The sequence below is a fragment of the Haliotis asinina genome, chromosome 10 (genome assembly GCF_037392515.1).
Source record: "Haliotis asinina isolate JCU_RB_2024 chromosome 10, JCU_Hal_asi_v2, whole genome shotgun sequence".
Taxonomy (NCBI): Eukaryota; Metazoa; Mollusca; class Gastropoda; order Lepetellida; family Haliotidae; genus Haliotis; species Haliotis asinina.
The window spans coordinates 58,539,792-58,567,772 of NC_090289.1; the positions used below are offsets into that span (position 1 = coordinate 58,539,792).

At 41.5% G+C, this 27,981-nt stretch overlaps 1 protein-coding gene across 3 annotated transcripts; it reads left to right on the plus strand.

The window, feature by feature from the left end:
* The first annotated feature begins 1,658 nt into the window (after window positions 1-1,658).
* LOC137297779 (extended synaptotagmin-2-like) lies at window positions 1,659-27,473 on the plus strand. Of its 3 annotated transcripts, XM_067829723.1 has the most exons (18): window positions 2,903-2,982; window positions 4,823-4,933; window positions 11,708-11,749; window positions 12,008-12,136; window positions 12,630-12,700; window positions 13,320-13,389; window positions 13,815-13,904; window positions 14,350-14,393; window positions 14,571-14,691; window positions 15,323-15,410; window positions 17,701-17,771; window positions 19,215-19,297; window positions 22,205-22,253; window positions 22,453-22,542; window positions 22,921-22,980; window positions 23,562-23,723; window positions 24,344-24,499; window positions 24,966-27,473. In XM_067829723.1, exons 1-18 carry the CDS (start codon window positions 2,971-2,973, stop codon window positions 25,014-25,016), a joined length of 1,500 nt encoding a protein of 499 aa, XP_067685824.1. In that variant the 5' UTR covers window positions 2,903-2,970; the 3' UTR covers window positions 25,017-27,473. The 3 variants fall into 3 exon arrangements, with proteins under 3 accessions (XP_067685826.1, XP_067685825.1, XP_067685824.1); XM_067829725.1 differs by lacking the exons at window positions 2,903-2,982; window positions 4,823-4,933 and adding an exon at window positions 1,659-1,685; XM_067829724.1 differs by lacking the exon at window positions 4,823-4,933 and having other exon boundaries at window positions 2,888-2,982.
* Window positions 27,474-27,981: the final 508 nt, after the last annotated feature.

Below are 27,981 nucleotides of genomic sequence, written 5' to 3' on the forward strand. Positions count from 1 at the left end.
CAATCCCTTACTACTGTCTAGGTGTACAATTCCCGACTGCTGTCTAGATGTGTAATCCCTAACTACTGTCTAGATGTGCAGTCCGTACCTGCTGTCTAGCTATGCAATCCCTGAGTACTGTCAATATGTGCAGTCGATTTCCGAATTCTGAGATGTGAAAACCGTAAAGCTGTTTGTTGCTGCTCAGTCACAGAAAGGTTATCCGACCAATTGAGCTACTGGAACTTGCTGACTTGGTGCAAGCATTCCGAGATGAAACGTTTAAACTGGGACTAATTAAAGTACCGCGGTCTGTCTACAGGATATAGGACGAATCAGTTTGTAGTGACCTATGCGGGGGATGTCCTCGCATGGTGGTCGGCCTTTCCTGGACAATTATAAATTGCAACTGTTTTTTTTTCGTATTATTTTTCTACGTATTATCTGTCAAGTACAAGCAAATTGCTCTTGCTATATTCGAGCCTCCGGATCCACATTTTGTTTGACTTATCTTGACTTTATCTTTGTACCCCCCAAAAAACGCAAAATTGGCAATAAATGTACCACTAACTTCAGGAAACAAAATATGAAAGAAGTGTTTAGATAAGCAGATGTCCCACAGAGTCGACACGATAAAGTGCATCATAATGCAATTTGAAACTACAATCGCTTGTTAAAGTGGCGTTGTAAACAGTGCCAACTTGTCTGGACAAAATGTTTTTGAAAGATTAACATGGGCGTGTCCTTTTAAAACAGCCTCGTCTAAATATAAATCAAACAATCCAAGTATGTGAATGGTGATTATGACGTTACGTCATGCATACTATATACCTATACTGAACATGTTTTATATCATATTATCTGAGCGCATGCCATCATCCAGGAGGTACCAAAAGACAGATTATTTTTAGCTTTCTGTAATGTTTAAAGAACTATTTTAGTGAGTGACTGAGTTAAGTTTTACGCCGCACTCAGCAATATTTCAGCTATATGGCGTCGGTCTGTAAATAATCGAGTCTGGACCAGACAACCCACTGATCAACAGCATGAACATCGATCTGCGCAATTGGGAACCGATGACATGACAAGTCAGCGAGCCTGAACACCCGATCCCGTTAGTCGCCTCTTACGACAAGCAGAGTCGCCTTTTATGGCAAGCATGGGTTGCTGAAGGCCTATTCTACCCCGGGACCTTCACGGGTCAAAGAAATATTTCACCCCAATGTGATATGATGACAAATATCTCGTTAACCTTTGCTAATGATTCCTACAAAATAAACTGGACGCTTTTCCAACACGAATATAGTGGAGCCTAAAACGTTAGGACAACCCTCGTACATAGAGTGTAGCTTCCTGATCGTGAATAACTCCTACACACTGTTTTAGAGAACAATGGGCCATTGTCATTTCATTTCAACCTTCAGATTTCTATTTCCTCGAAGTCGGAACTGATCAGGGCTCCTTTTACAAAACACAAAGGAGATCGTAAGTCGAGAGACAGTCTAAGTAAACTTATCCCCAGTACTTTTCGTTACGCTCCACTATTGAGTCGCAGTGGTCGAGTGTAACGAAATACACTGAGACTAAGTTTACTTAGACTGGTCGATCGATCGATCGAGAGAGAAAGAGAGGGAGAGAGGGAGAAAGAGAGAGAGAAAGAGAGAGAAAGACAGACAGACAGAGAGAACATTATAATGAAAGTGAATGTAAGTTGAACCTTGTATTCCTAATGCATATCATGGAATTGCAGTGGGTTTTGAAATTACCTGTGTGTGCTTGGGTTAGAAAACGTTCCTTAGATGAGAAAACATGTAAGTTTTATAGCTTTAAATGTTAAACATCTTAGTCATTTATGGACATGCCGAATGCCAAGGGTATGTATGTGAACGGCTTTTAAATTTTCTTCTGAGATAAGGACTACTGGCGAATTCAGAAGTCTCCCTTTCATGAGTTTCTATTCGTACAATTATTTTGAAACATGAGTGTGGAATAAGATGTATTCGGGACCTAACGACTGATTCAAGACATCAATATCTTGAAATACGACCTCAGATTAAATGGTGATTTCATTTCCTATTTCCGATTGATAAGTTTCATACCCAACTCATGCACTGAACTTTCAGACGATAACCCGGTTACCACAACAAATCAAATATCAATTATAAGATATTCGGAACATTATGAGATCAATAGATTGTAAATTTATATGAATAATGACTTGTAATGATGAGGGAGTTTGTTCTTTTCAAGATCTTATACTTCTAAATGTGTGTAGAATGCACACATATAAGAAAATGTCCTGTCCCAATAGATTAATACACAGCAAGACACGGAATTTCCAATATAAACCCACCCATCATCGTATCAGTGTAAGGCTTATCATCCGTCAACGTCGTTTCTTATGCCTGATAGACGATAACCTTTGTACATTTTGCAAATCAGAAAAAGAAACACTTGAACATTTATTTATTCCTTGAGAAAAGCTCAGATTATGATAAATGAGTTCATATTTGGTATGAAAGTAGAACATAATTCCCTTGTTAGCGATCCAAACATGAATGTCCATCCAAACCACCATTATATGATGACCCATCGTTATATCAGAATTTGTCACTACAATAAAATTATTCCCATATTTACCCCATTATTACCTCTAATAAGATAAAGTCACAACACAGAAAAAAGTCAGTTCTATACCTATAACGGTGTGGTCGATTTCAAACGGTTGCCTAGTAAATATATAGCGTGCACGTGACGTCTATCAAAACATATATATTCTAATTTTGGTCGTCAGTCACAGTGTGTGTCACTATTGATTATTAAAACTAATATACATAATGACAGGGATAGGGTATATCTAGTGCGTCTACAAACATCCGACGAGTTACCTGCGCGAGATCACGTGACTGTGTGAATATTCATGAGCCTTCAATATGGATTACACCTCCTCCCCTCGGACCATAACAACTTGACTGACTTTCCGACTGCAACATGGCCGCGGTGGTGAGTGTATCTTAGCGATATTGTTATGTGGTGTATTTCAAACTGAGTTTGGTGTAATCTAGATGTGATTGGTAACAATTTAGTCCTCTATCAGCACACGGGCTAGTAACGAAGGCATTTCATAGGCGATGTAAATCGCCCGCCGCCTTCTGCTGCATTGAAGAACGCTTAGAGTGCAGTCGACCGACTCGGGCATGTAGACTTGCTTGGGATATTATAGACGTATCAGCATTGAATGCAGGTCTTTAAAATTGCGCTACAGTTATTGGAAATGGCAGGTTAAAGTGATTTTTTAAGGAAAGATCTACTGAGAAAAATGATATTTTGCATGGGTGTTTCAGTCGACATCAAATCACATCCGTTCATTGTAACATGTATCGAGGTTTTTGAGGTTGGTTGGTTTGCTTAACGCCTCACTCAGCAATGCCCGACTGTATGGTGACGGTCTGTACATAATCGACTCTCCACCATACAATCCAGTGATCAACATCATGAGCATCGCATCACGCAGTTGGAATAGGTGTCATGTTTCAAGCATGGGCTATTGAAGACAAGTTGTAATCCGGTTGTTCACGAGTTTGTGGACTTTAGAGGAGTAGAATACACTTCGTAAACAAAGAACACACGGGGTGACAAAAATATCCTATGGCCACGGAACCCTTCAGATATGCGGAAATGTATTATATTGTACATAGCAATTGTTTATTACTTCCCATATGTCGACGAGTTTAAACTTTGAGAGGTTTTGATGTGTCTTTTTAGAAAGGCTAATCCATCACCTAGAAATTGGATATGGACTAAATGACACACTACGTGCAGTCCGATGCACTGACCTCATTTTAGAGTTCGTTTTGTTATGTGATCATGTTACTAACTTTGTTAGCGAGGGCCGATTATTATTCAGAAAAAAATGGTTGTAAAATGGTTTCTATAAGGGCTGAATTACAACGTCTTTATCAGTCATTCCTGTACCTCCACCCGTCTCCCGAGGAAAGGGAGGTGCTCCTGTACCTCCACCCGTCTCCCTGGGAAAGGGAGGTGCTCCTGTACCCCCACCCGTCTCCCGGGGAACGGGAGGTGCTCTTGTACCTCCACTGATGTGAAAATTGAGCTTCGTTAGCAACAGTCCTACTGAACGGAATAATAATGTTCGTCTTTTATCCACATATCTTTCAGTTGTGCCGTTTCCACACTAATATATTTTGTCATGACACAAAGCCCCGCGGTATGATTGGTCTACATGCCTATGCAGGACTCTATGCTATTATGAATATTGACATACTGTTGCCTCATAGCCATTCACACAAATCAAACATTCTGTCTGTCCGCATACATTTCAATATTTCCAGTTTCAAAAATGAACGTTCCAAGGCGTCGACGAGCTTGCATTAAACCCGGACAATCATAGGTTTCCCAGTTTTCTGAGGATCCGTGATACGTCGTGCAGACATACCTCCTTGCGTGGTGTCAGAAGTCTGTGATTGAATCCCCGTTTGCCCTAGTCACGTGTCTGTAGTGTGTCTGAGACACGCACGGTGCTCGTCGGTTTGAAACAATCTGTGCACGTGGAACACTTGCATCAGACACGCGCAACACCTTCAGGCTTCCCCACCCCCTTCTCAAGTTGTTACGACGGGGTGAAGCTCTGAGGAACCAAACTCTCCCTGAAAACATACAACATGAATCACTTAAATGTTTTTACTGAGGCGTGTCCATGCTCTTGAGCTGTCAACGTATTCTGTAGGATTGTGACTACAATAAATCAAATCTACCAACGGCCATACGTGTGGGATACAGTTCGTTACATCGACCTGGGTTTACTAGATTTCCGGTTTTTCAGTTGCGTTGTCTAATGGACTGGTGGTTGAATCTGATCGTCGAAATCCACCGCAAGTTTGGAATTGGCAGGGATTCTGGCCCTTCAGCCCCGAACTGTGGCGTGTTCAGGAGTGTGGGTATAGGGGGAGTTCAGTTGGAACTGTGAGGACGTGGGGGCAGGGCATGGCTTGTAACACTCTGTTTGGACGTGCAAAAGATGCTTGAAGTTACGCTGGTCATTGTAGCTGGATGCTGAACTTGTGCCCCACAATTATGTCAACTCCCGACTCTTTGTTGCTCAGTAACATTCCAGTACTACAGTGCTGGCAACGGATTATGTCATGTGAATAGTAATGAACGAATGGTTGGACAAAACTGCTAGTGAATGTACTTGTTTCTGGATTTGTCTTCGTGTTATGCACTTATATGGCCGTCATATCAAACCGAAGTAACAGTTTAGTCAGTTCCATATCCAAAACCAGTTTCTTTCGTATAACCCTGGACCGAACGCGTCTGTGAAGTCGGCCTTGCTTATATAATGACTAGTTTCAAGGTTCCAGCTGAACTGCCCCGTATGTGTTGTGAGCCTAGTGACCCTAGACTGTATCGTACTGCTGTTGCTTTTATCTCCTCACACTGACAGTATATTGCCACGAAGTCTATACTGTGCTTCTCATCGGCCTTTGTTATTGCCGCCTTAACATCGCATGACCCTTTCATTAGCCAGTTAACGCTTACATTAAGGAATGTCCGGTTGATACAAGGATGATGTGTAAACCGACAGGGAACAACTAACACACTGTTTACTAACCAACACTCATTGTCTCACTGACTGACTCACTCACGCGTTGATTTTGTCATATCAGTACGACATTTGCAGACATTTGCAGACATTTGCTGGCATTGCTGACTGGTGTGGTGAAGCTGTGTAAACTCGGACTACGTTACTGATAGAAGAATAACACTTTAGAATATCAACATAACATGACTGGTTACGTCGGATTTCATTACGTTCGTTGGCTTCGTTAGAAACATGGCCATGACCGGAAACATGGATATACGGTCGTGAAATACGATATCAGACAGTTTCTGTGTTCAGCCGGTCGATAATGTCAACCAAGGAAGCCAAAATGCTCCTCTACCACCTGGGTTGACTCTGGGTTCGCGCTACAGGTCACTGCTACCTACAGACACGCGGTCCGGAGACGATCGATTGCTGTTGGTGAAGTCGCCAAAACGTAGACAACGGCAGACTGGTTGCAATATGTGTCCCTGAATGGCTGACAATATATAAATATACCTGCCTGAAAAACGTCAAGATTCATAATGACATCCCACGCACGTGTAGGAGACTCCCACGTTGTTCACGTGCGACCCATGCATTGTGTTTGCGTGTAGTAATAACGGGAAGTGATGCTACATGCACATGTCATTGTAACGTTCATCAATGGGTTTTCTTTCTACTCCAAAGTTCAGGTTCCCCTACTTTTTTTCTTTAGATTCTGATGCACTACGCACACATCTATTTTCACATCACCACTCTGCAATGTCTTGAATAACACACACACGTGCTCGCACGCGCACGTGCGCGTGCGCACACACACATACAGATCTGTTTTGACATCAACACACACACACACAAATCTGTTTTGACATATCTAGTCTGCAATGTCTGGGATAACACACACACACACACACACACACACACACACACACATGCGCACGCAAACACATAGAGATCTGTTTTGACATCACCACTCTCCAATGTTTGAACATAACACACACACACACATACACACACACACATACACACACATACACACACATACACTCACATACACACACATACACACACACGCACTCACACATAGAGATCTGTTTTGACATCACTCCTCTGCAATGTTTGAATATAACACACACACACACACATACACACACACACATACACACACATACACACACACGCACTCACACATAGAGGTCTGTTTTGACATCACCCCTCTGCAATGCCTCATATTCTAGCTCAAGATGTAGTCGGTGTTTGCTGTGAGTCCAATGCCGGAGTTGCCAGTTGGTTGCACGATGCTGCAGCAATGCCGTGCACCTGTGCAGCTCCCGTGGTCGTGTGTCATCAGGTTCTGATTCATGCATGTATCTATTTACAAATACACGACTTATATTTCCACACATATTAATTATTTAACAGGTTTTGAAGTGCGCCGTATTTAACAGGCTGTGAAAACTGCACGTGTAAGTGAACGTGTACAAAGTTCTCTGTCAACCACCAGATGAAACTTTTTAACTGTTTAAGTATACTCTAGAATTTACCACCCTCCTACTCCTGCAGATAAGTGAGGTGGATACTGAAATATTACTCAGTCAAATGTCAACTGTAAATGACATTGTCCTGTATGTAAATATTAATTTGTTTTATGTTTGATTGAATTCATGTATCCACAATCCTCGGATTGATTTCTCGATACGTTGCTACTGAGTATCATAAATCCTCGTCATCATCTCTCACCCTTTCTCATTCTCTTTCTCTTATAAGGGTATAAACATGTTCATTCGGTCACAATATTGCAGAACAGATTGAAGGAACACTTGGCGACCAAGCCAGTATGTTTAAGACTTCACGTCTAACGGTTTGCAACGACCCATTAACATGGCATCAACATTATTTGAAAGGGCACACCATTTGACAGCGTTTCAAAATGCACATTATTTGACTGACTTTCAAACTACAGCCCGACTGGCCGTTCCATCGAACTTCAAAGGTATTCTCTGAGCAGCACTGATACACCATTACGCTACATTGGTAAACAGACATTCAGAGAGAGAAACGTGTGCCATATTCTGACAAATTAATTTGTTATTGTCAGCATAACTTAACGATGACTAACCAGTCTGCAACAATATTCATGACACACTTTCGTAATTTACTAATTTGCTAACGATTGTGCTTCTGCGAAACATGTGTCTCTATATGCTATAACTATTACGCGCTATTGATCGATCAATTTGGTATGAGTGATAGTGCATGGTCATAAAACATGTATCCAATGAACAGTCTCCTTTTCAATATATCATTGTTATGCATCTCTTACGGGTGTACCTGAACAGTGTGATTGTTTGTTGCATATTTTCATAAAACATGTTGTAATAATAGAAACATATTGCCACAATTTTATCAGCTCCAAGCCATCTGCACGTGGTCGTCATCGCTGTTCTCTGTCTAGGGCCCGGTTGTGCGTTGGCACTTTAGGTGCCTGGGACGGTTTGACCGTCTACTGACTGACATCGTTCGTAGATGCAGAAGCTTCGACAAGTGTTGTTATGTTATTGATGGTCATTACACGTTTACATGTTCACATGTTCCATGAATTTCTTCCACCCTGGAGAAATGAACTTGTCAAAGTTCAAGTTTCGTGAGCGGAAAACCAGAATTTTAGGTGGTACACTTTCCCAAAAGTATATTTATGTAGTCTTTATATCATTCAGTGTGATGTGTGCACACTGTGACGGCCCACCTTTGGAACATTTTGATCACTGTCATTTTAAATTGACGTTTACGCTTTACTGAAATCATGGTAAAATCATTGTCAGTTCCGTTTGTGCAGGTACCCCATGAAACCGAAGGAGAATAATTATATATCAGACTTTACACAGAGTATCAAACAAGTGTAATAGTACTGTCAGTTCAGTACGTCATGGCGTCGTCAGGATTCTGTCTGTAACGTGACTTGCAGGAACCCGTTGCCATGGAGTCAACAAGGCAACAGCCATGTTACAAGAGTGCGAGCGATGACGTGTTGTTGTCGACTGTAACCCGGGTCTCGTTACATAAGTCAGGGACGCCAGCCAATCGGCACATGCCTGTTGTGATTACATTCACCAGGGACATTCACCCTTCCACAATATAGCATAATTACTTGATGCTGGCCATGTTTCACCATTCGGGGCATGCTGGCAGGGTTGGTCTCCAGTATGCCTTGTGTGTGCCTCTTAAGGGGCATGAGGGGCAGTGGGGTGGCCGCATGACTAACGCTTCGCCTGTTCACGGGGAAAACCGGGTTTAATTCCCTACATTGGAACATTGTGTGACAACCATTTCTGGTGTCCCCTGCCTTTCTGTGCGCGCGGTAAGAATATTATGGAAAGAGGCGTTAATCCTAAGGCATTAAGCTGCAAAATTGATATTTATATTCAGTCTGAGTCAGACGATAAGTTAGAAGGGGTTTCCGTTGACCTGAGATAATGTTGTATTCACTATGAAGTCCATGTTCAACTGTTGTGTGTTGTTGTGTTGTCTAAGATGCAGTCAATACAATGTGTTGGGCGAGGTAATGAGGATAATTGGGCAGCACTGAGTAGGATAATGACGGTAGAGGCTACTGGCAGGAATCTGTTAGCAGGATCACCCATGCCAATCTTGCTAGCACTGAAACTACCTCTTTCCTTGCGCCTTGAGGTAGATGCATACATTTACTGCTTCTGGCACAAGACGCCCAGTACCTCTAAAGTGACAATGGGGCATGACCATATTGTCGTATGGGGAGACAAGCGCTGTGATTGACTCGGCTGACGACTGTCGCCGTATCCCAGGTGGGTGCTGCTGCTGCTGCTGGTGGTGGTGGTGGTGGTGGTGGTGATTATGTCACTGATTGTCTGATCCGGACCCCATGTTTGCAGACAGCTGACATGAAAGGAATGTTGTTCAGAGTTGCGTTGAGCAACAAACAAACAGGCTATCAGAGCTGAATGTGCCTGGGCTGATGGAGTATTGACTGCGGCGCTGTCACAGACGCTGCACGCGAGGCCACCAGCTGTTCGCGGTTAGGGGATCCTGTCACGTACTGGGTTTTATTGATTTCACCTCTCGAGCTGATTCTGATATAAGAGGAATGCTTATATTAATGCAATGTTACATATAAGAGGAATGTTTATATTGATACAGTGTTGGAACGTACTTCTGAGTGCATGTCTGCGGGGTCAAATCTGCCTCTAGTGCGAGTGAAGTAGTATAGTTAAAGGCGCAGCTCAATCATCGATACTGACTGGTTTCGTTTAGATGGGACCACACCGATGTGAAACGTCACAAACTAATTCAGTGTGCAGTCGTTGAACAGTAGGTTATATCAATAAAGTCACGTGGTGGCAGTGGATTGTTGGGGGACAATCCAACAAGATCCCAGTCCTAGACGACCCTCGGCAACCCAGTCAGTGTGGGTCTCATGTTCACAAACTAGACTTATGCTTATATGGCTCACAACGTCGATGACGTGACTTATCAAAGGGCAGGAAACACAAAGGGACTATGTACGGCGCATTTGAATGCTTAGCACAGCGGTTGGAACGTCGTTTGGGGCATGTTAGTTTTACCCCAAGGCCGTACTGAAGGCAGGTAGTTGGGTATGTACACCATGGAGCTTCTCGCGCCCCTGTCACTCCTGATGTGACACTGAATAAAGTGAGGATGGGTTGGTTCCAAAGTGTCACATGTCAGACTATCATCGCACAAATATGTATCATTGTTCATTATATCGACCTCTTGTTAGTCAGGACCAAATGACATGATGTGTGATAAGTCTTTATTGTATCTGCTTGTGATACACAGGATCAGCTGCTCAATGCCGGTCACCATGGTGATCCCATCAGTCGTGTGGCAACTCGAACAATATAAATATAAACATGCGTCATGATGGTGAGTCATTTACGTAACAATTCATACAAGTGAGAAACAAAAAGTGACAAACCTTTGGTACGTTTAAAGTTGGCAGGCGACATAACCTTGCTAAGAGATGATAAATTGGCCCAACTGTGATATTTTTGGGGGGATGAATGAATTTCTGTAAGAATTAAGTGACATACATTTAAAAAGATAATGGAATTCGTCCCCAACTAAGTTGCAGTTGCATAATCTACATATTCTTTCTACCAGTTTAGATCGGAAGGTTTAGATTTGAGGTTCTAAATTTCAAAATAGCAATGCCTCTACATGCATTCTCAGTCCATGTGTGGCCGGGGCTCAGTGTCTGCAGGTGCGTAACATGTTGTCATGTTTGCTACGTGACCTTGCTCAGCGCTAGGCTCAGGGCGAACGAGTGAGAGAAATGTTTGTTAACCGATTCTGCAGTCAGGTCATTTTAGCGACAAAAATGTTATAGATAAACGTGTGTCCTTTGTAAGGTTTCGTTTAAATGACGGAAACGTATTAATTTACCAATTAAGGTTGACAAAGGGGCTCCATAGTGAACATAGGCGCTATTTTTTGGAGTTCGTATCCTAAACTGACGAGACTGATACTTCTTGATGTGTAAGGGTCATAATCTTGCTCCGCTAACGTAGAGCTGTCTAGCACTAAGCCGTCTCTTCACTAATACTGTATAGTGTTCGGCTAAGTTTGGCTAAGGGTAGTAGTAACACCTTCAGTAGTGCTGCTTGCGTGTGCCACTAACTAGCATGTATCTTGCGCCTCTCATTCTGTTTGGTGTCACTTAGTGTACAGTATTTTATTCCCCTTTCTCTCACTTTTTCGTTGGTGTTCTATAGAATATACCGAAAAAGGGCCATTGTAATCATTTTACAGCAAAAAAGAATTGCCAGCGTACATGTAAATATTTTCCGGACATTTTAGGGGTAAACTATAATGCTTTCAGTAACATTCCATCCTTGAGTGGTGCTATAGAGGTGGACTATTGTTACTATCATTATATTTCTCGCCATTTTACTGCCGCTTCTCTGCTCACTAACATCGAAACACTTGAATCCGACGGAAAGTTTATTGTTTAACACGGCACTCCGCAGTATTTCAGCTACATGGCGGCCCCGATGAATATCGCTGGTACCTGAAGGCTGCACTGATCATCAGCATGTCCACGTGACATCATCTGTGTGTTTGTTGCAGGTTATCTTCCCAGAAACAGATCAGGCGGAATGGCTCAACAAGGTAGGACAGTTCAGGTGCTATCTCCGCAGGAAATGGGTCTTGGTTCTAACGCTAGAAACCTTTGTGCTAACTTCCTTCATATCTATAACTTCCACAGGCGGGAAGGATCCCTGTGTTTTGTGAACGTTTTGTTACTGAAATTTAAATGGTAAATACGTTAAGCTCACAATGAAGGGCTTTTCAAAACGTTCCAAAGAACGGGATCTGCAGTAATGTTTGAAACCCAACAAACCTGCAGATGTTCTCTGTATACCTTAGATCATCCAGCAACTATGGCCGTTTGTCGGAGACTTCATGGCAGACATCTTCAAGAAGGAAGTGGAGCCGGAAGTGAAGAAAGCGGTCACTGATTCCTTCAGCTTCAGCAAGATTGACATGGGCACCAAGGTCAGTTTGTTTTCACCAAGGTCAGTTTTTGTCACAGACAGAGGAATATGAAAAGTAAATACAAAGCCAACTGTTGTGATTTAGAAGGGGTGTGTGGTTGAGGGTTTGAGTGAGTTAGTGAGAATACGACAAAATGCTGTCAACTTCTTTATTGTTTACACTACGTTTCTTGGCTATTTCTTGCCCCTTCGTCAGGTGGATGCTAACTAACAGTTAAACAAGATATAGAGTCCAGTAACTGTCATGAAGCCAGTGCGGTGATTTTAAGCATGTACATACAATTAAAAGATATCAGATATAGGAGAATTATAAAATATACAAAAGCTGGTATGGTGTTGTTACAGTGGATTAAGAGGTGATTGGTGAAGCCTTGCTTCAAAATGGATTTCCCAAGCATTGGGTCGAGTTAGTGAGTCATGATAATTTTTGTGACCCTACACTGTTGTAAAATAAAAATACTGTTTGTCAGATGACAGTTACCTGCCTGTTTCAGCCGCTGCGGGTGGAGGGTGTGAAAGTGTACAACATCAGACGCGGCCAGATATACATGGACCTAGATCTCCGGTGAGGCCGCAGTATCAGTGTCAATAGCATCTACAGTACTTTAAACGGACCATACTTTAACTCACTAACTCTATCGTCTTGATCTACCCAGGCAGAAGGATGTTCAATTAGGACGAACGTATCGGGTCTTGAATGTCTGTGGATCCGCTGATATGTCCAACTGATGGACTTGTTTGAGCATAAGTTGACCTGTAGAGACAGACTCTTCTCCGCACAAGCGCAAACAGACCATTATTAACAAAACTTATAATAATCAGACATAACATAGTGGGCTTCCTTTCACGAATCAACCTTCAGTAAAGTTAGCCTCAACTCCCATGTTTTAACACTGCACTAGGGATACCTCAGCGACGTACGAACAGCTCAGTACCCGGTGAAAGGAATCCCCGGACAATGGTATACAACCTGGCATTTGTGACGAAAGGGAAAGGGTTTTCAGGGGAGGCTCACGATCACAGTCCTTCCATTATCACTTCAAAATCAGACACATGGGTTGCCAAAGTCACATGACTAGATGGTAGAATTTGGTCATGTCTGTATGACGTGTCTCCATTTCCCGGTCAGTATGTATTTGACGTAGTTAAGGTGAGTTTCACCATGCCTTTCCACGTGTTTTCAGCTACGACGGCAATGCTGACATCGACGTCGACCTGCTGGTATCCAACGTTGCAGGCATCCAACACATCAAGGTAACTTCCGGCTGTACTTCTCTTGACACCAGGTTGTTGTACAGAATGAGGATGATTTCATGGGTATACAACCTCTTTGACTCTAATGTCGTTGTCAAGAATCTATGCCGAAACATCGACTAAACAGACTGAAGATGTTGTATATAGATATCATAATTCTCCTCAGTCTTCATCTCCTCTGCTACTAGAATGCCAGTCAATGAAGTCTTCCTGCTGTAAGACTATACAAACAGTGTTTGACTACATTTCACATCACATGAATATGACGACTGAGATTTATCATCACACATATAGATTCAGTGCATTGCTTCATCAAATAGTGATTTGTGTTCACTAGACTGGCTTCCTGTTGAATTCTCTGCTATGGCTCAGCTTGTTGCAAAATGTATAGAGAACACGCTCTGTAACCTTGTTTCCCCCAACAGCTGCTGGGAACTCTGCGCGTGATTCTGAAGCCCCTCCTCGGTGCTGCACCCATTGTTGCGGGCGTGTCCGCCTTCTTCATCACGAACCCGGTAAGGCAAGGTTACATTTGGGTATCGGAAATAACCTGGTTAGAACAACTGATCTAGCCAGATACACATACATAGGAAAATTGTGTTTCAAGATGTTGCTGGACAGTATCTTGTCTCAGATTCTAGTGGTCTTCTTAAACACATCAAGGCTGTTTCAAGGCGGTTGCATCCATATGCATGCGTGTGTCTATACGTAATGCTCTTGCTGTCTTTCAGATATATCATCGTAAGTTTTTGTGTGAGCATTTGAGTTTCGGCAGCAAGGCAGTCTTCTACATGACTGTCTTAGTCACAGATTTAGAAGATAGTCGTAAGTTAATGTTAATGTATGGCACTTGCGACTATCTTAGCCCTAGGAGAGCTTCGAAAATATAGGCCCATATGTACATAAGTGAAAGGGAAGTGTTTGTTTCTTGTGAAGGACTGCGAACATTTTGTCCTGCAGGTTCTGGAATTCGACTTGACCAACCTTGCCAACATCATGGACACGTGAGTGAAATATTGTTCCAGGGAACAGGGGCCCTTCAATTTGTATTTGTGTATGTATGTAATTAATGACTATATGGCACCTCGAAGACCAGATGATAACCCGTTGATATTATTCGGATGAGAACTCTGTAGTGCTAAGGATATGTCTTTACCTTGTTGCTGTCTGTCTGTCCTCAGCAAAGCATTTCACGCCGTCATTCTGCGTCAACTCTCTGACCTGATGGTGTTCCCGAAGAGAATAGAGTACACCATTGGAGAGGGCCTCAAGTTCTCCAAGTTACGCTGTCCTCGTCCTCAGGTACGTCTCCAGAAGTTTCCCTACAACAATGTGTAAGTATGCCCCCACAGCTAAGCTGTTTTGTCTGCAGGTGCGTTCCCCAAGCTAAGTAATCCCAAGAAGATACGTTCCCCAAGTTACGCAGTCTACATCACTAGGTACGTTTCCCAGGTTACGTTGTCCATAGACGTAGGTACATTCCACATTCCACTTTGTCCGCGTCAGTAGCTACGTTCCTCACTTTACGTTGTCTACGTAAGTAGGTACGTTCTCCACCTTAAGATGTCCTGGCAAGTAGGTACGGACCCCAAGTTACGATGTCTACGCAAGTGGGTACGTTCCTTATGTTACGGTGTCCTTGTCATTAAGCTACTTTGTCAACGCTAGTAGATACACCCCGTAAGTTGCTCTCCCTTCAGTCACAGATTCATTCTCTGTATTCGCATTTAGTCAAGCTCTATGAAATAAAAGGTGATCAAACACACACTTACGAATCCTCTTGCTGCGGTACGTTCTACAAGAGAACAAGGTTCTCGCATCAAGATACAGTTGCTTTGCCATCCTGCCTTCCGTCGTAAAGAAATTCAAGGCTTCTGTCAAAGTGTTTCTCAGCTCTGTTATTACTGTATACGAATTATTTCTTCACATACAGGGCGTGCTGGCAATACACGTGAAGGAGGCAAAGGATCTCATGGATGCTGATCTTGTTGGAGATTCAGATCCTTATGTGAAGGTGAAAGGTATGTTTAGTTACCGTGAATAAATTTACCTTATTCTTCGGTTCTGTCGTATATGCGATCAGTGTAAATATTCTACTCTGTACCGATAAAATTTTGCATTATTGTTTCTCAGGACGAGGTGTGATGAAAGAAATATGGGAAATTAAAGATGGGGAAACATTTCAGAAGTAAGAGGGACTGTAAGTCTTGTGGCATTACCTCCGGTGTCTGTCTCCCTTAGCGCGCCCCAACTTGCGATACGCAGGAGGGGATATAATATCCATGTTAAGTGTATGTTGTTTGTCACCGGAAGTACTAAGGTCTCAGATTCAGACCAGATTATCCAGTATTTCGGGCCTAAAGATATCCAGTACAAATACACTTGATACATTTAAATGTACGCGGTGGTGACATTTCTTGCTTTGAAAACATGATTTAAATATATTGCAATAGATTTATTGACATGAACATTCCTAGAATTTAAATACACTGGACAATATTTGTTTTTCACTTACAGGGGTTGACAAAAATGATAGTTACTTTCTTCGTAAATCTGAATACTTGGTTCATACAAATATGACACAAATATTCACTTTTGATAGTACCAGTATTGTAATTCTTACAGATGGATTCGTTATTATCACTGAGTGCTCAATTGGATTCGCGTAAATAGTGAATCCTGAAATCATGAAAACCAATTCTATATTTACATAACGCCCGAAGTAACGATTTATCTTGTAGATTCATAATTAAAATTCCGATTCGACCAAAGATTTATGTGAAGAATAGTGTTCTAAAAAATTTAAATCAATTATTGACATAGACCATTATTGGAAGAAAACTGAAAGACGCTGCTTACAAATAAGTAAAAAATTACATTCATTTCCACACATGAGAAAATCCAGTCTGTCTAACCTCTGATGCCCAGCTGAGCTTACCATAATAATCTTGTAACGTTAGGAAAATATAGCTTTTCCTTGGGTACCTATTTGAATCCATTTGTAATCATTTCAAGCAAAATTATACTGCTCTTAATCTAGTGAGAACTAATATATTGCAGCGACCACTTTGCCCGATTACAGCCTTATTTGAAACATACTTTCCCAAATTCATGAAACTTTAAAATATGCGCCCTGAACGTTTTCAATACAGTGGTGATGTTTAGTTTCCCAAATTTCGGACACATATAAAAGAATCGGTAAAATGTTACAGTCAAATAAGGTATCAGCAGTATTGAAACAAATAAAAATTATTTTTGAATAACTCGTACAAAAGATAACACAGCCTTTGATGCTTGAGCAGATAAACCTTTACAGGTTGTTGTCCAGTTTAGTCTGGGTGAGAACATTAAGCCCACACATTTATAACACGTAACACATTTCAGCCTTGTATTGTCATACATGTAATGCCATATCACATCCCTTTTCACTCCCTCCATTTCTGAACACGATAATATTAGTTTTCTCAATATTTACTCTCAAACCCCCAGTAATACAAACCTAGCGTCAAATGTTCAGTTGTTGCTGAAAACCAACGACTGTATAGGAAACCATAATGACATCGTCAGCAAATAGTAACATCATAATATCATCAATATCTTGCGATATGAACACACCATGTTTGCAGGATTTATATATTCCTGTAGCAAGTTCGTTTATAAACAAGGTGGAAAGTATTGGGCTCAAAATACAGCCTTGACGTACTCCAGGATTGGTGAAAACATATGAGTTTTACAATTACCATCCTTTATCAGGAGTTTACAGGTGAATGCATATTATGATTGTATAGTTTTCCATGGCAACCTGACTTGAGTGCCATGTATAGGAGTTTGGCTCTATCGTCATAGTCGAAGGCCTTTTTAATATCTATAGAGGCACAGAAGAATCACCCCTTAGGCTTTGAACGATTTTTGGATTATAGAGCGTGGATGGTAAATATATTGTCTGTAGTAGCATATCCGGGACTGAACCCAGCATGTGCCTCTGTTAAAATATCTTTCAAATCTGTCCACGAACGTAGGCGCTTATCCAGTATTGGTGTCATTATTTCCCCTGAAACGTTTCGGAGTGATATATCCCTATGGTTGTTTGGGTCGGTTGCACATCCTGACTTGAACAGGTTCCAGGAATGTGGTAATACCCCAGTGTCAAGTACTGAATTAAATAGTGACTTGAGAAAATCATGTAACGTCGATTGCCCAATCTTGAAAAAATCTGAAGGAATTCCATCTTACTAAGGTCAGGAGAAATACCGCGAAGTACTTAGGGGGCCTAGTTTTTAAATGATTCGAAGGGTCACTGTTGTTCTGCAGTGGGAGACCAGACGTTCCAGACGGTCACACTCGAGGACACGGAGGACGGAAAGTGGGATCAGAAGTTTGATGTAAGTTGGTGTTCCACTGGGATATCCCTAGTACTGTTTTAGCGACGTTCCAGGATCAACCGATTTGAGTGATTTCTCCACGATTAATACCATGTTATGTTGGATATACAGTTTCTCTAAACTACCTGACAATGACGGATAATTGCCTTAGATCACAGGCAAACTGTAGCGCAGATGGGTTGCGCAGCATAGAGAAAATTATCAGTCCTCTTACATCCGAGCGAAGCGAGCAAAGGTTGACAACGTACCTTCCTCGCTTCGGTTTGAAAAATATTTTTCATGTCAAAATAAAATATCGTCATCATCACTTGGTTGTGCTCTCACATTTCGGACAATTTGAACAATTACTCAGATGAAACATTTTATTCAACATTCTAAGCGGACTCGCGCGAAGTCAGGACATATGCCCGGAAGTAAACAAATCTCAGGTTACAAACCAGCACCGAGGAGCAGAGCGAATCTCTGATTGGATTACGTTTTTTATTATTCCCACCTATTTTAACGTGCATCTATAATATCCAGTCATGGACATGCTCTACTATTTGGTGCGGGTCTGTGGCTTGAGATTTGTTTTCTTCCGGTCATATGTCCTGACTTCGTCCGAGAATGGACGGTAACATTTTTGAAAGCTTTAACTGGAAATAAAATCAGCAGGTAAGTGGTACGCAGGGTACTTTACAGGGGTCAACGGAGTATAAAATGTGCATTTTTTCAACGATCAAGCTACAGAAGCGTTTGTCAGACCGAAAACGAGCCACCACCAGCTCCCGGTTCAAAGGAGTGAAGGAACAGGAGGGTATTATTCCACATGGAATACTTACAGTTACCTCCCCTGCATCATTCGCCCATTATGCCAGAAGTGTTTTTATGTAGAATAAATGTTACGAAAATTGTAACAATAAAGACGACAGATAAGACACATAAACTCCCACAGGTTCATGATACAAATAGGGAATATGGTATTTCTTTTTAATTTTTGCCTATTCTTGTTCCGTCACTGATTTATTCCGTAAGCTGGTAGGGGCAATGGAGGCGGAGAACGATCTGAATACCACGTGTGGCGTTTAAAATGTTGAATAAAACATATTTCACATGAGTAATTATTAAACCTGGAGTATGAAATCTGAGAGCACAACCAAGTGAGGAAATGGGAGTGTACCTTTGATGGTGGCGATATGTTTGGGGTTTTTTTTAAAATGAAAATATTTTTGATTCCAAGCGAGGGAACTACGTTTCCAGACTTTGCTCGCCCCGCTCGCATATAAGAAGACTTGTCATATTCTCTATGCTGCGCAATCCCAGTTTGCGCTTCAGTTTGCCAGAGCTTAGGTTTACTTCTTTGTAATGCATGTGCAGAGCGCCGGAAATTCCCTGGGTCAAGTCACCTGCAACGGCCATAGCGTAATGGGGCATATTGATCATTTACTGTATTCATTGTTCCAGGCTCTCGTGGACTTGGCCGAGGAGCATCTGGTGGTGAGAGTGTTTGACCAGGACACATTCGGGAGTGACGACAGTCTGGGAAAGTCAGTACCATCACAGTTCAACATCATTCAGTATTCAGTGGGCGCTTACATCAATGCAAATATTGTCTACCTTAATATATTTGCATATTTCATTTGTACAATTTTCACACGTAATTTCAAATATTTTGTTGTGTTAGTTACGGTATGAAACGTGACATGACCCGCCAGCCTTTCACTTCCGGGTTGATGATAGTCTGCAGTGACCTTTGAGTATAAGAGACGACATTGCTTGTTCAAAGACTGAGTGAGCGAGTTTAGTTTTACGCTGCAATTAGCAATTTGATGGCGGTTGTCTGTAAAATAATCGAGTCTGGAACAGACAATTCAGTATCAACAACATGAGCATCGATCTGCGCAAATGTGAACCAATGACGTGTCAACCAAGCCAACGAGCTTGACCACCCGATCCCGTCAGTCTCCTCTTACAACAAGCATAGTTGCCTTTTATGGCAAGCATGGGTTGCTGAAGGCCTGTTCTACCCCGGATCTTCATAGGTCTTCTGTTCAGAGAGACCGCTAACAGGATGGGGTGGTCAGCCTCGCTGCTTTAGCTGATGTATATAGAAAATACCAAACTACGTCCCGTGCAATACCATATTTATGAAACGAGTGAATAGTTTGGTATCTAACGAGCACCAGCGAGTTAAAAACCGATACCATTCACGAGTTTCATAAATATGGTGTAAAACGGGACATAGTTTAGTGTGTTATTTATTACTCACACAACACTAGTGATATAATATAGAGCAAAGTACTTCTTTCCTAAGAATTAAACGAATGTGGTGACACTCAGCTTTCCGCGAATCAAGCTAGATCTAATAACAAATGTATTAGCGTTGTGACCTCATAACTGTAAACAAACTTTGACGTCATACGTAGGGCATCGCACGACGTTATTACACAATGTGTAACTTTGTAACATTATTAACCCCCTGGATGCCGAGTTTTTTTTCAGGCGAATATTTTCGTAAGGTTTGAAAAGTGAACGTTGTGCGAGATTTGCGCTCGCGTGGTACTGGATCTGCTTACGGCTATAAAATTGCACAGAAATGTAGATTATTTAATTTCCTATCGGTTGGCATAAATATAACTGCGGCTTCCTCGGAAATAGACACTGCTAAAAGTTGTACAAAACTTTTGCGTGCGTTGAAAAACAGTAAATTTCTCCGTTTTTTATCGTGCACCAATAAAAGCACTCTGCTACGATTTTTTTAGTTTGATATCTTTACGGAAAGTGTGAGCGAAGAAAATACAGCTTGATATCTGAACGACATAAGTGTATATGAAATGGATGTATGACAAGGGTACACAGGATTTTTGCGAGGACTTTTTCCTTGATTCAGGGATCTTTTGTACATAAATGTGAGATGTAAGTAATCAGAATTCTTCTGACCATCTGTGTATTGTTATATGTTTTTATTGTTAAAAATATATAAACCAGGTCATGCCTTAATTTGGACAAGCCTTACGTCCATATTCAAATACTTCTGTACTGAAAAAAGCGATCTCTTTGTACCTTTCATTGCATACTTATGAAGTGAAATAATTTCATAATCATAAGAAGAAAAGTCTATTTCCTAAATGAATACTCAATGAATATTCAGGTGTCATGAAATTGTGATTTACACGATTGATGCTAGGCAGATGCGCGTGTTGCTCACAATAAGATATGTAGTAAAACCGTGTAATTGTTGATATATCAGGACACTATTTCAGTGGTAAAACCATTCATTTTATATTTTGGCTAAAACTTGTGGAATTCTGACACAGAAGCCGAAATCTTTTACACATTGAGTGGAAATTAGGCTAGATATATACTAATCAGCAACCAGAGTCGTCTTTTTCCGACGTTACCAAATTCACAAAACATGCCGTGACGTCAACTAAAATGTCGCATTATTTTCAGTTATTTCATTACATTTACATGTGTCTGTTACTCCGTTAATAATGATGCGAAATTAATCAAAATGCATCTACACAAACAGGAGAATATGGGAATCTAAGAACTAAATTATGTATCGGATAGGGACATCCAGATCGCTATTACCTCCTTTTTGATGTGGTACATTGGCATCTTTTCTTACAAATTGTGAAACTACCAAAATGTATCCTCTCACATTGGGGAACTTTGTATTGGAATAGTTTGGTTCACTGTGAACAAAACATAACGAAAATATACTCTCCGTATCCACAGCAAATTTTCTCCATGTGGTCTGAGTTACATTGTCCTGAGTTATGCCCCCTTATCTATATACGTGCATGACCTCTCTGTCGACGTTTGACGTCATAGAAGAAAATCGATTTTTGACATTTATTGCAGGTCATTTTTTATTTTGTGAGTATGACGTTATGCATTAGCACATACATCCATTTCATACACACTTATGTCAAGCTGTATTTTCTTCGCTCACACTTTCCGTAAAGATGCCAAATTTAAAAAAAATCGTAGCAGAGTGCTTTTATTGATGCACGATAAGAAACGGAGAAATTTACTGTTTTTCAACACACACAAAAGTTTTGTACACCTTTTAGCACTGTGTGTTTCTCAAGCCCCCGAGGTAGCCGCAGTTATATTTATACCAACGGATAGGAAATTCTACATTTCTGTGCGATTTTATGGCCGTACGCAGATCCAGTACCACGCGAGCTCAAATCTCGCACAACGTTCACTTTTCAAACCTTACGAAAATGTCCGCCTGAAAAAAAACTCGGCATCCAGGTTGTTAAACAGTGATATCTTCAACGAGTGATTAATAATTCATAATATCGCATTTGTGTAGATCGATGCTCACACTGTAAATCACCGAATTGTTTCGTCCAGATTAGACGCAACATAACTTGAATAGTGTCCAAAGCGCCGATGACAGAAAACAAACAATGAAGGTGGCCGTTTGTTTCCTTCCACAGAGCTACGGTTGAGATTTCTCGTGTGATAGAGGCTGGGAAGGTCGATGAGGTAGGGTGGTACGCTACAGTAATAACAACACCAAACTAATGGGATGTAATGGGACATACGTCTCTCAAGTCACAGTCCTGTTTATGTTGTAGTGTTAACATAGACCTTCGATCTTCTGAAGTTTCAACCACACGACACAGTCATTTGAAGCCAACCGATCACGTGCTTTGTCAATAACAAACCCTTACTTCCCTTACAGTGGCTGCCCCTTGAGGGCGGAGAGCAAGGCAGCATCAACCTGGCGCTCCAGTGGTTTTACCTGGCTAACGACCCATCCATGCTGCAGAACGTAGGCATTTTATTGGCGTTTCATAATTAACTACTACTTTTCATTTACATCGTAAAATGCTATGGGCTCCATTACGTAAGCGGCGTCTTATTGTGGAATGATAAAGTGATATATCATACAAGATACTTCGTCTGGAACAAAGAACCCGCTGGTTATTTACAGACGGACGTGGTCAGCAGGGATAGTGAGGCCTTAAAGGTCAATCACGCCACAAGGACACTGCATTAAAGGCACGTAATCTCCATATGTGGAACAATTAAGGAATTTTAAATGATGATTTTATATGCCTTGTGCACTGTATTCCTTCTATACGACATTTACATATATGCATCCGTTGAATACACCATGTTACTAAATTATTTTTTTTGCGTTCTATAGGAGCGAGAATGCCGGCGGTGTCTTCTGATGGTCTGCGTTGACTCGGCTAAAGGTTTACTGGTCAGTACATAAAGGGTTATTGGTCAATACGTCAAGGGTTACTGGTCAATACACCATGGGTTACTGGTCAGTACCCCATGGGTTTCTGGTCAGTACGCCATGGGTTTCTGGTCAGTACACCATGGGTTAATGGTCAGTACACCAAGGGCTACTGGTCAGTACAGAACCGGTTACTGGTCAGTTCATAAAGGGTTACTGGTCAGTACACCGTCCTCAACACAGACGTAGAACAGAGGAGTCATGTACATAACGATTTCCTCACACAACTATCTCCACATGCTTTCTGCTCAGGGTGGATTCGCTGTACAGGGTTGCCTCCCAGTTGTTTCCCAGCAATACATCTCGTTGCACGTTGAAGTCCCCAGGTTTGCATTGATTATGTACCTGACTTGTCAGCTCCAAAGATAATGTGTTTCACAATATAGCAGCAGCCGTGTGAGACCTGCATCACTTCAAGCCGACATATATGATGACGTTAAACCAAAACCACTCTTCAAACTACAACGGCGGATTTGATTCATTTAGTTATTCCCACTGGATGACATTACATCTTCTGTTTATATTTCAACAACTGTCTGCAGAAACCTGATCAGAAACCCGAAGATGTGTCTCCCGTTGTCAGTCTGTCGTTCATGGACCAGGAGTTCACGAGCACTGAAGCTGCTGCGGCACCCGAACCTTCATGGCAACAGGACTTCCGGTTCCTGATTACGTGCGCAGAAAAACAGATGCTTTCATTAAAGGTTGGACTTTTTTTGACTGTGCAACCACAAATCAAATTGGGAAAATACGATGGATGTTGACTTTGATGTTTGAGTAAATTATACATTTTGTATTTAATGATTATTCATGTGTGTAAGTGTGTGTGTGTGTGTGTCTGTATGTGTGTGTCTGTGTGTGTATGTGTGTGTGTGTGTGTGTGTGTGTGTGTGTGTGTGTGTGTGTGTGTGTGTGTGTGTGTGTGTGTGTCTGTGTGTGTGCATAGCGCAAAAGCTAAATACCAGGCAATTTGCGACAACATGAGGACCCTGTGAGTGACTGATTGAAGTTTTACTCCGTTTCCAGCAATAATATGGCATCGGACTCAAGAGATGGGTTTTATAAATTGGGTACTCCATGTGGGGATTCGAAGCTGAATACATAGCCCGTATGTGGAGAGACCGACCTTAATTTGTTTAATTGGCTGACTGCTTCGTATCAAATAAATGTGTTAAATATAAATAAATTATGTTTCTTAGTTTCTATATACAGCCGTTGATTCAGTGTGCGAATTAGTAACTGCATCTGTGTGTGAGTGTGAAAGGAAAAGTGTCAACCAGCGCCTATTGAGAGAAAGTAAATGTACACGTTTTGTCTTCTGCAGGTGAAAGACAGCAAGAACAAAACAGTGTACGGGACTGTTGAGATCGACATCAAGGAATTGATTGGTGCTCCTGACATGGTCCTTGACCAAACATACCCCCTCGTGACACAGTTAAAGGGAATCACCCCCGAGCTGAGCATGAAAATGGTTCTTAGGGTATGTGTGAATGTAATAACATCAACACCATCTATTACCTCCCCTCACGCCCAACCCCAAAACAGATTCAGTTCAACCTAAATGCCACTGAAAGTCAAATGTTTGGTGGTGGTACACCTGCATAAACATGTACCCCTACAAACATGCAGTCTTCTGTTGTATCAATTCTGTATACAAGGTATCTGGAGCCGGTGTACATGCTGTCAACAGTATCTTAACTTAACTGATAACTCTGGAATAGTAATGAAGTTATGTGATAACGGTAATATTGTTAATGAAGTTAAGTGATAACCGTGATATTGTTAATGAAGTTATGTGATAACGGTGATATTGTTGGTGAAGTTATGTGATAACAGTGATATTGTTAATGACGTTATGTGTGTTGTTTGTACATTATGTGATGACGGTGATGTTGTTTGTACATTATGTGATGACGGTGATGTTCATAACGCTATGTGTACTGCAGGTGCTGACTCCAGACACAGATCCAAGATGGCTGGCAGACAGCTTCCAGTGAGTCTGCAGACAGCTTCCAGTGTACTGACCACGTCTGCCTGTTGTTACACATGGTGCTGCACCTACACTGTGACAGTGGACGTTATGTACTGCCAGACAGGGAGATCCTTCCGTTTCTAGTATATATACATACATTCTATATGGTTTGCCTTTGATGGAAGACAGGAATGTCAACAGGAAGCGGTGAATGAGCTTTGTCTATGTGCCAAGTCACCCAGTTATTTCGGCGTCTTATTGGTCATGTTTATGGAAAACAGTAATAGGACACTTTGTCCTCTTGATAAATCTTCGCCAGAAAAGTGATTTTATCTTTCATATCATATGTCAAAGTTATAAATTACTAATTTACCAATCGTACAATGCTAGGTATCAGCAGTAGCCAAGGCTGTGATGTAATGCGTCTAGTGCTGGGCTTTGCGCCTAGGATAATAAAATAACATACACACACAGGGATACTGGCACAATTTTTAGCCTCGGCGCGTTTTAAGTTCAGCTTTGGCTGAGCTCAGATTAATTTGTGCTGTGGTGACTTGGAAGCGGGTGTAAAGGATCTATTCTCCATGCCGGAGATACATGTCCCTTCCAAGTTGGATACGTATTCCATGTGAACCATTCAGATGTCAGCATTCCGGGGGTAAGACAAGTGCTGTTGTGAGCCTTCTATCAGCCTTGTACTCAGTGCTCTACAGTACACTGAATGAAGACTGTATTACATTTAAGGATTTTATTCAACAACTTGGTATATTATGGGTATCAGTTAGATGTTTCAGATAATGAAGGTTACCTCTCATGTTATATACCTAGCTTGTATTGTTTGTGATGCCCACTTACGTCATGGTATTCCCTTTAAATGATTTCACAATGTGTTGACTGAAAGTAACCGTTTGGCTGTAGGTTATGCTGTTTCTGCCTAAAGACAAACAGTTTTTATTGGAAACCCGATCCATCATGAATCAAATGTGTTCGGATATAGAAACAAAGTTGAATCACACCCATGGTGATGTGCTAGATACAAAGCTGGCGAATGGAGTGCATATCATACCCTGTCCTGTGGACACAATGATGTTGCTCATATATAACCTGTCATCTATTACATATTTAAAATACTCAGTGCTTGTTTAGTATTTAGTGTTGTTAAATTTGTTGAGAACTTAAATGTAATTTATTTTTCCATATGAGCCGTTTAGATGTGTGACATAGCCACTGTCGGCCTGGGACTCACGGTGCCAGGTTCTTCCCCTACGTCCACTTGTGTAAATCTAGCATATTATACGTTATTTGGCTGGAACTCACGGTGCGAGGTTTTTCATGTAAGTCCACTTGTGTAAATCTTGCATATTATACGTTATTTGGCTGGGACTCACGGTGCCAGGTTCTTCCCCTACGTCCACTTGTTGTGTAAATCTTGCATATTATACGTTATTTGGCTGGAACTCACGGTGCCAGGTTTTTCATATATGTCCACTTGTTGTGTAAATCTTTACATTGTCTTCCCCACCATCAACTGCCTGAAATGAGAACCTCACTACACTATACATGGGTAAGCGGAGGATTCATGTTGACTTTTCCTACCAGTCTGAATGGACCAAGGGCTTCTTGCTGAGAACACCACGGCATAATCTTTGAATTGTCACATATATGGTGAGACCGGCGGTATTTGACAGCGAAACTCTGGAATCTGAGGAGGCAGATTGTGACAGTCGGTTTATGGAATATTGTTATTGTTATATTGTAAAGGCAGCAACAAAAATAATAACAATTATATCATCGATGATGATAATAAAGACATAAAGACAGCAATTGTGTAAGCCCGGGCTTTTTCCATAATGACAGCTGCGCCTCTGGATGTCTAGGAGTCATCATGAAGTATAGATGTCCAAGTGTATCCACGGGGATGCTATCTTTCACGGCCCCGTAGGTTATAAACAAGTATTTTAAAGATATCTTCAAGAATGTTAGCAGTTAACCGATGACAAAGCCTGCGCCATTATTCGTCTTGGGGCGTCTGTCTCTGACGCTCCAACCAGCTTCAAGATAGGTACACAGCTCACCAGCCTGGTGTATTGTGGCAGGATTTGTTAGTTGACGTGCAATACTTCACTTGTAATGCGTGATGATGTATTACACATGTTACTCTGCTGGAGACTTCCACGAGAGAGTTGTAGCCTATGAGGTATACCTGGTTGTAGTTCATGAGTAGGTCCTCCGCTGTCTTGCTGGACAACACGTGATATAGGTTGAGTGGTCAGTCCCGGACTGCTGCTGACAGTGGTGGAAACTGCGTTTTGAACTCTGCTGTATTGTTATTGTGTGCCTTGTCGTTCTGTCACCCATGGTGATGGCTCATAGCAAATATTGTTATTTTATATTTTAAACAACAATACTTTTATCAGAATGTATAAAATTGTAGTTTATCTGTTTTCTCTCGTGTTGAAATAAAATTATACGTCATGGGTTAGTTGATGTTTTTTGTTATCTGTAACTGGCTTCCACTGTAGGAGAGTAGGATAAATGATATCTCCCACATCTGTAATAAGGATATTTCCCACATCTGGTATAATGATATCTCCCACATCTGGTATAATTCGCTATTGTGACGTAATCGGTGACCATATCGTCACAATGAAATGTATTATCAGGGGTTTAAATCCACGTGATATGTAAACATTTTATATCCAAAGACGTGCTGAAAGAACAGTCCAAATCCTGATGACATGGACGCTGGTCGGGATTACAACGGCTCAGAACAGTGTGGCATGCGTATTAGCGTCGCAGCTTGCTGAACTAGAGGAGACCTGAAGTGGATGTCAGTATTCGAGTTTGACTTACTCTTTGTCCTTCAAATGAGAAAGTGAGTTGAAGTGTACGCAGCTTTTAGCAATATTGGCGTGCCTTTAAAGGAGGTTCCAAACAGTCTAATATGGATCCACAACCCAATAGAATTTAGTTTTAACAGCAAACACTGT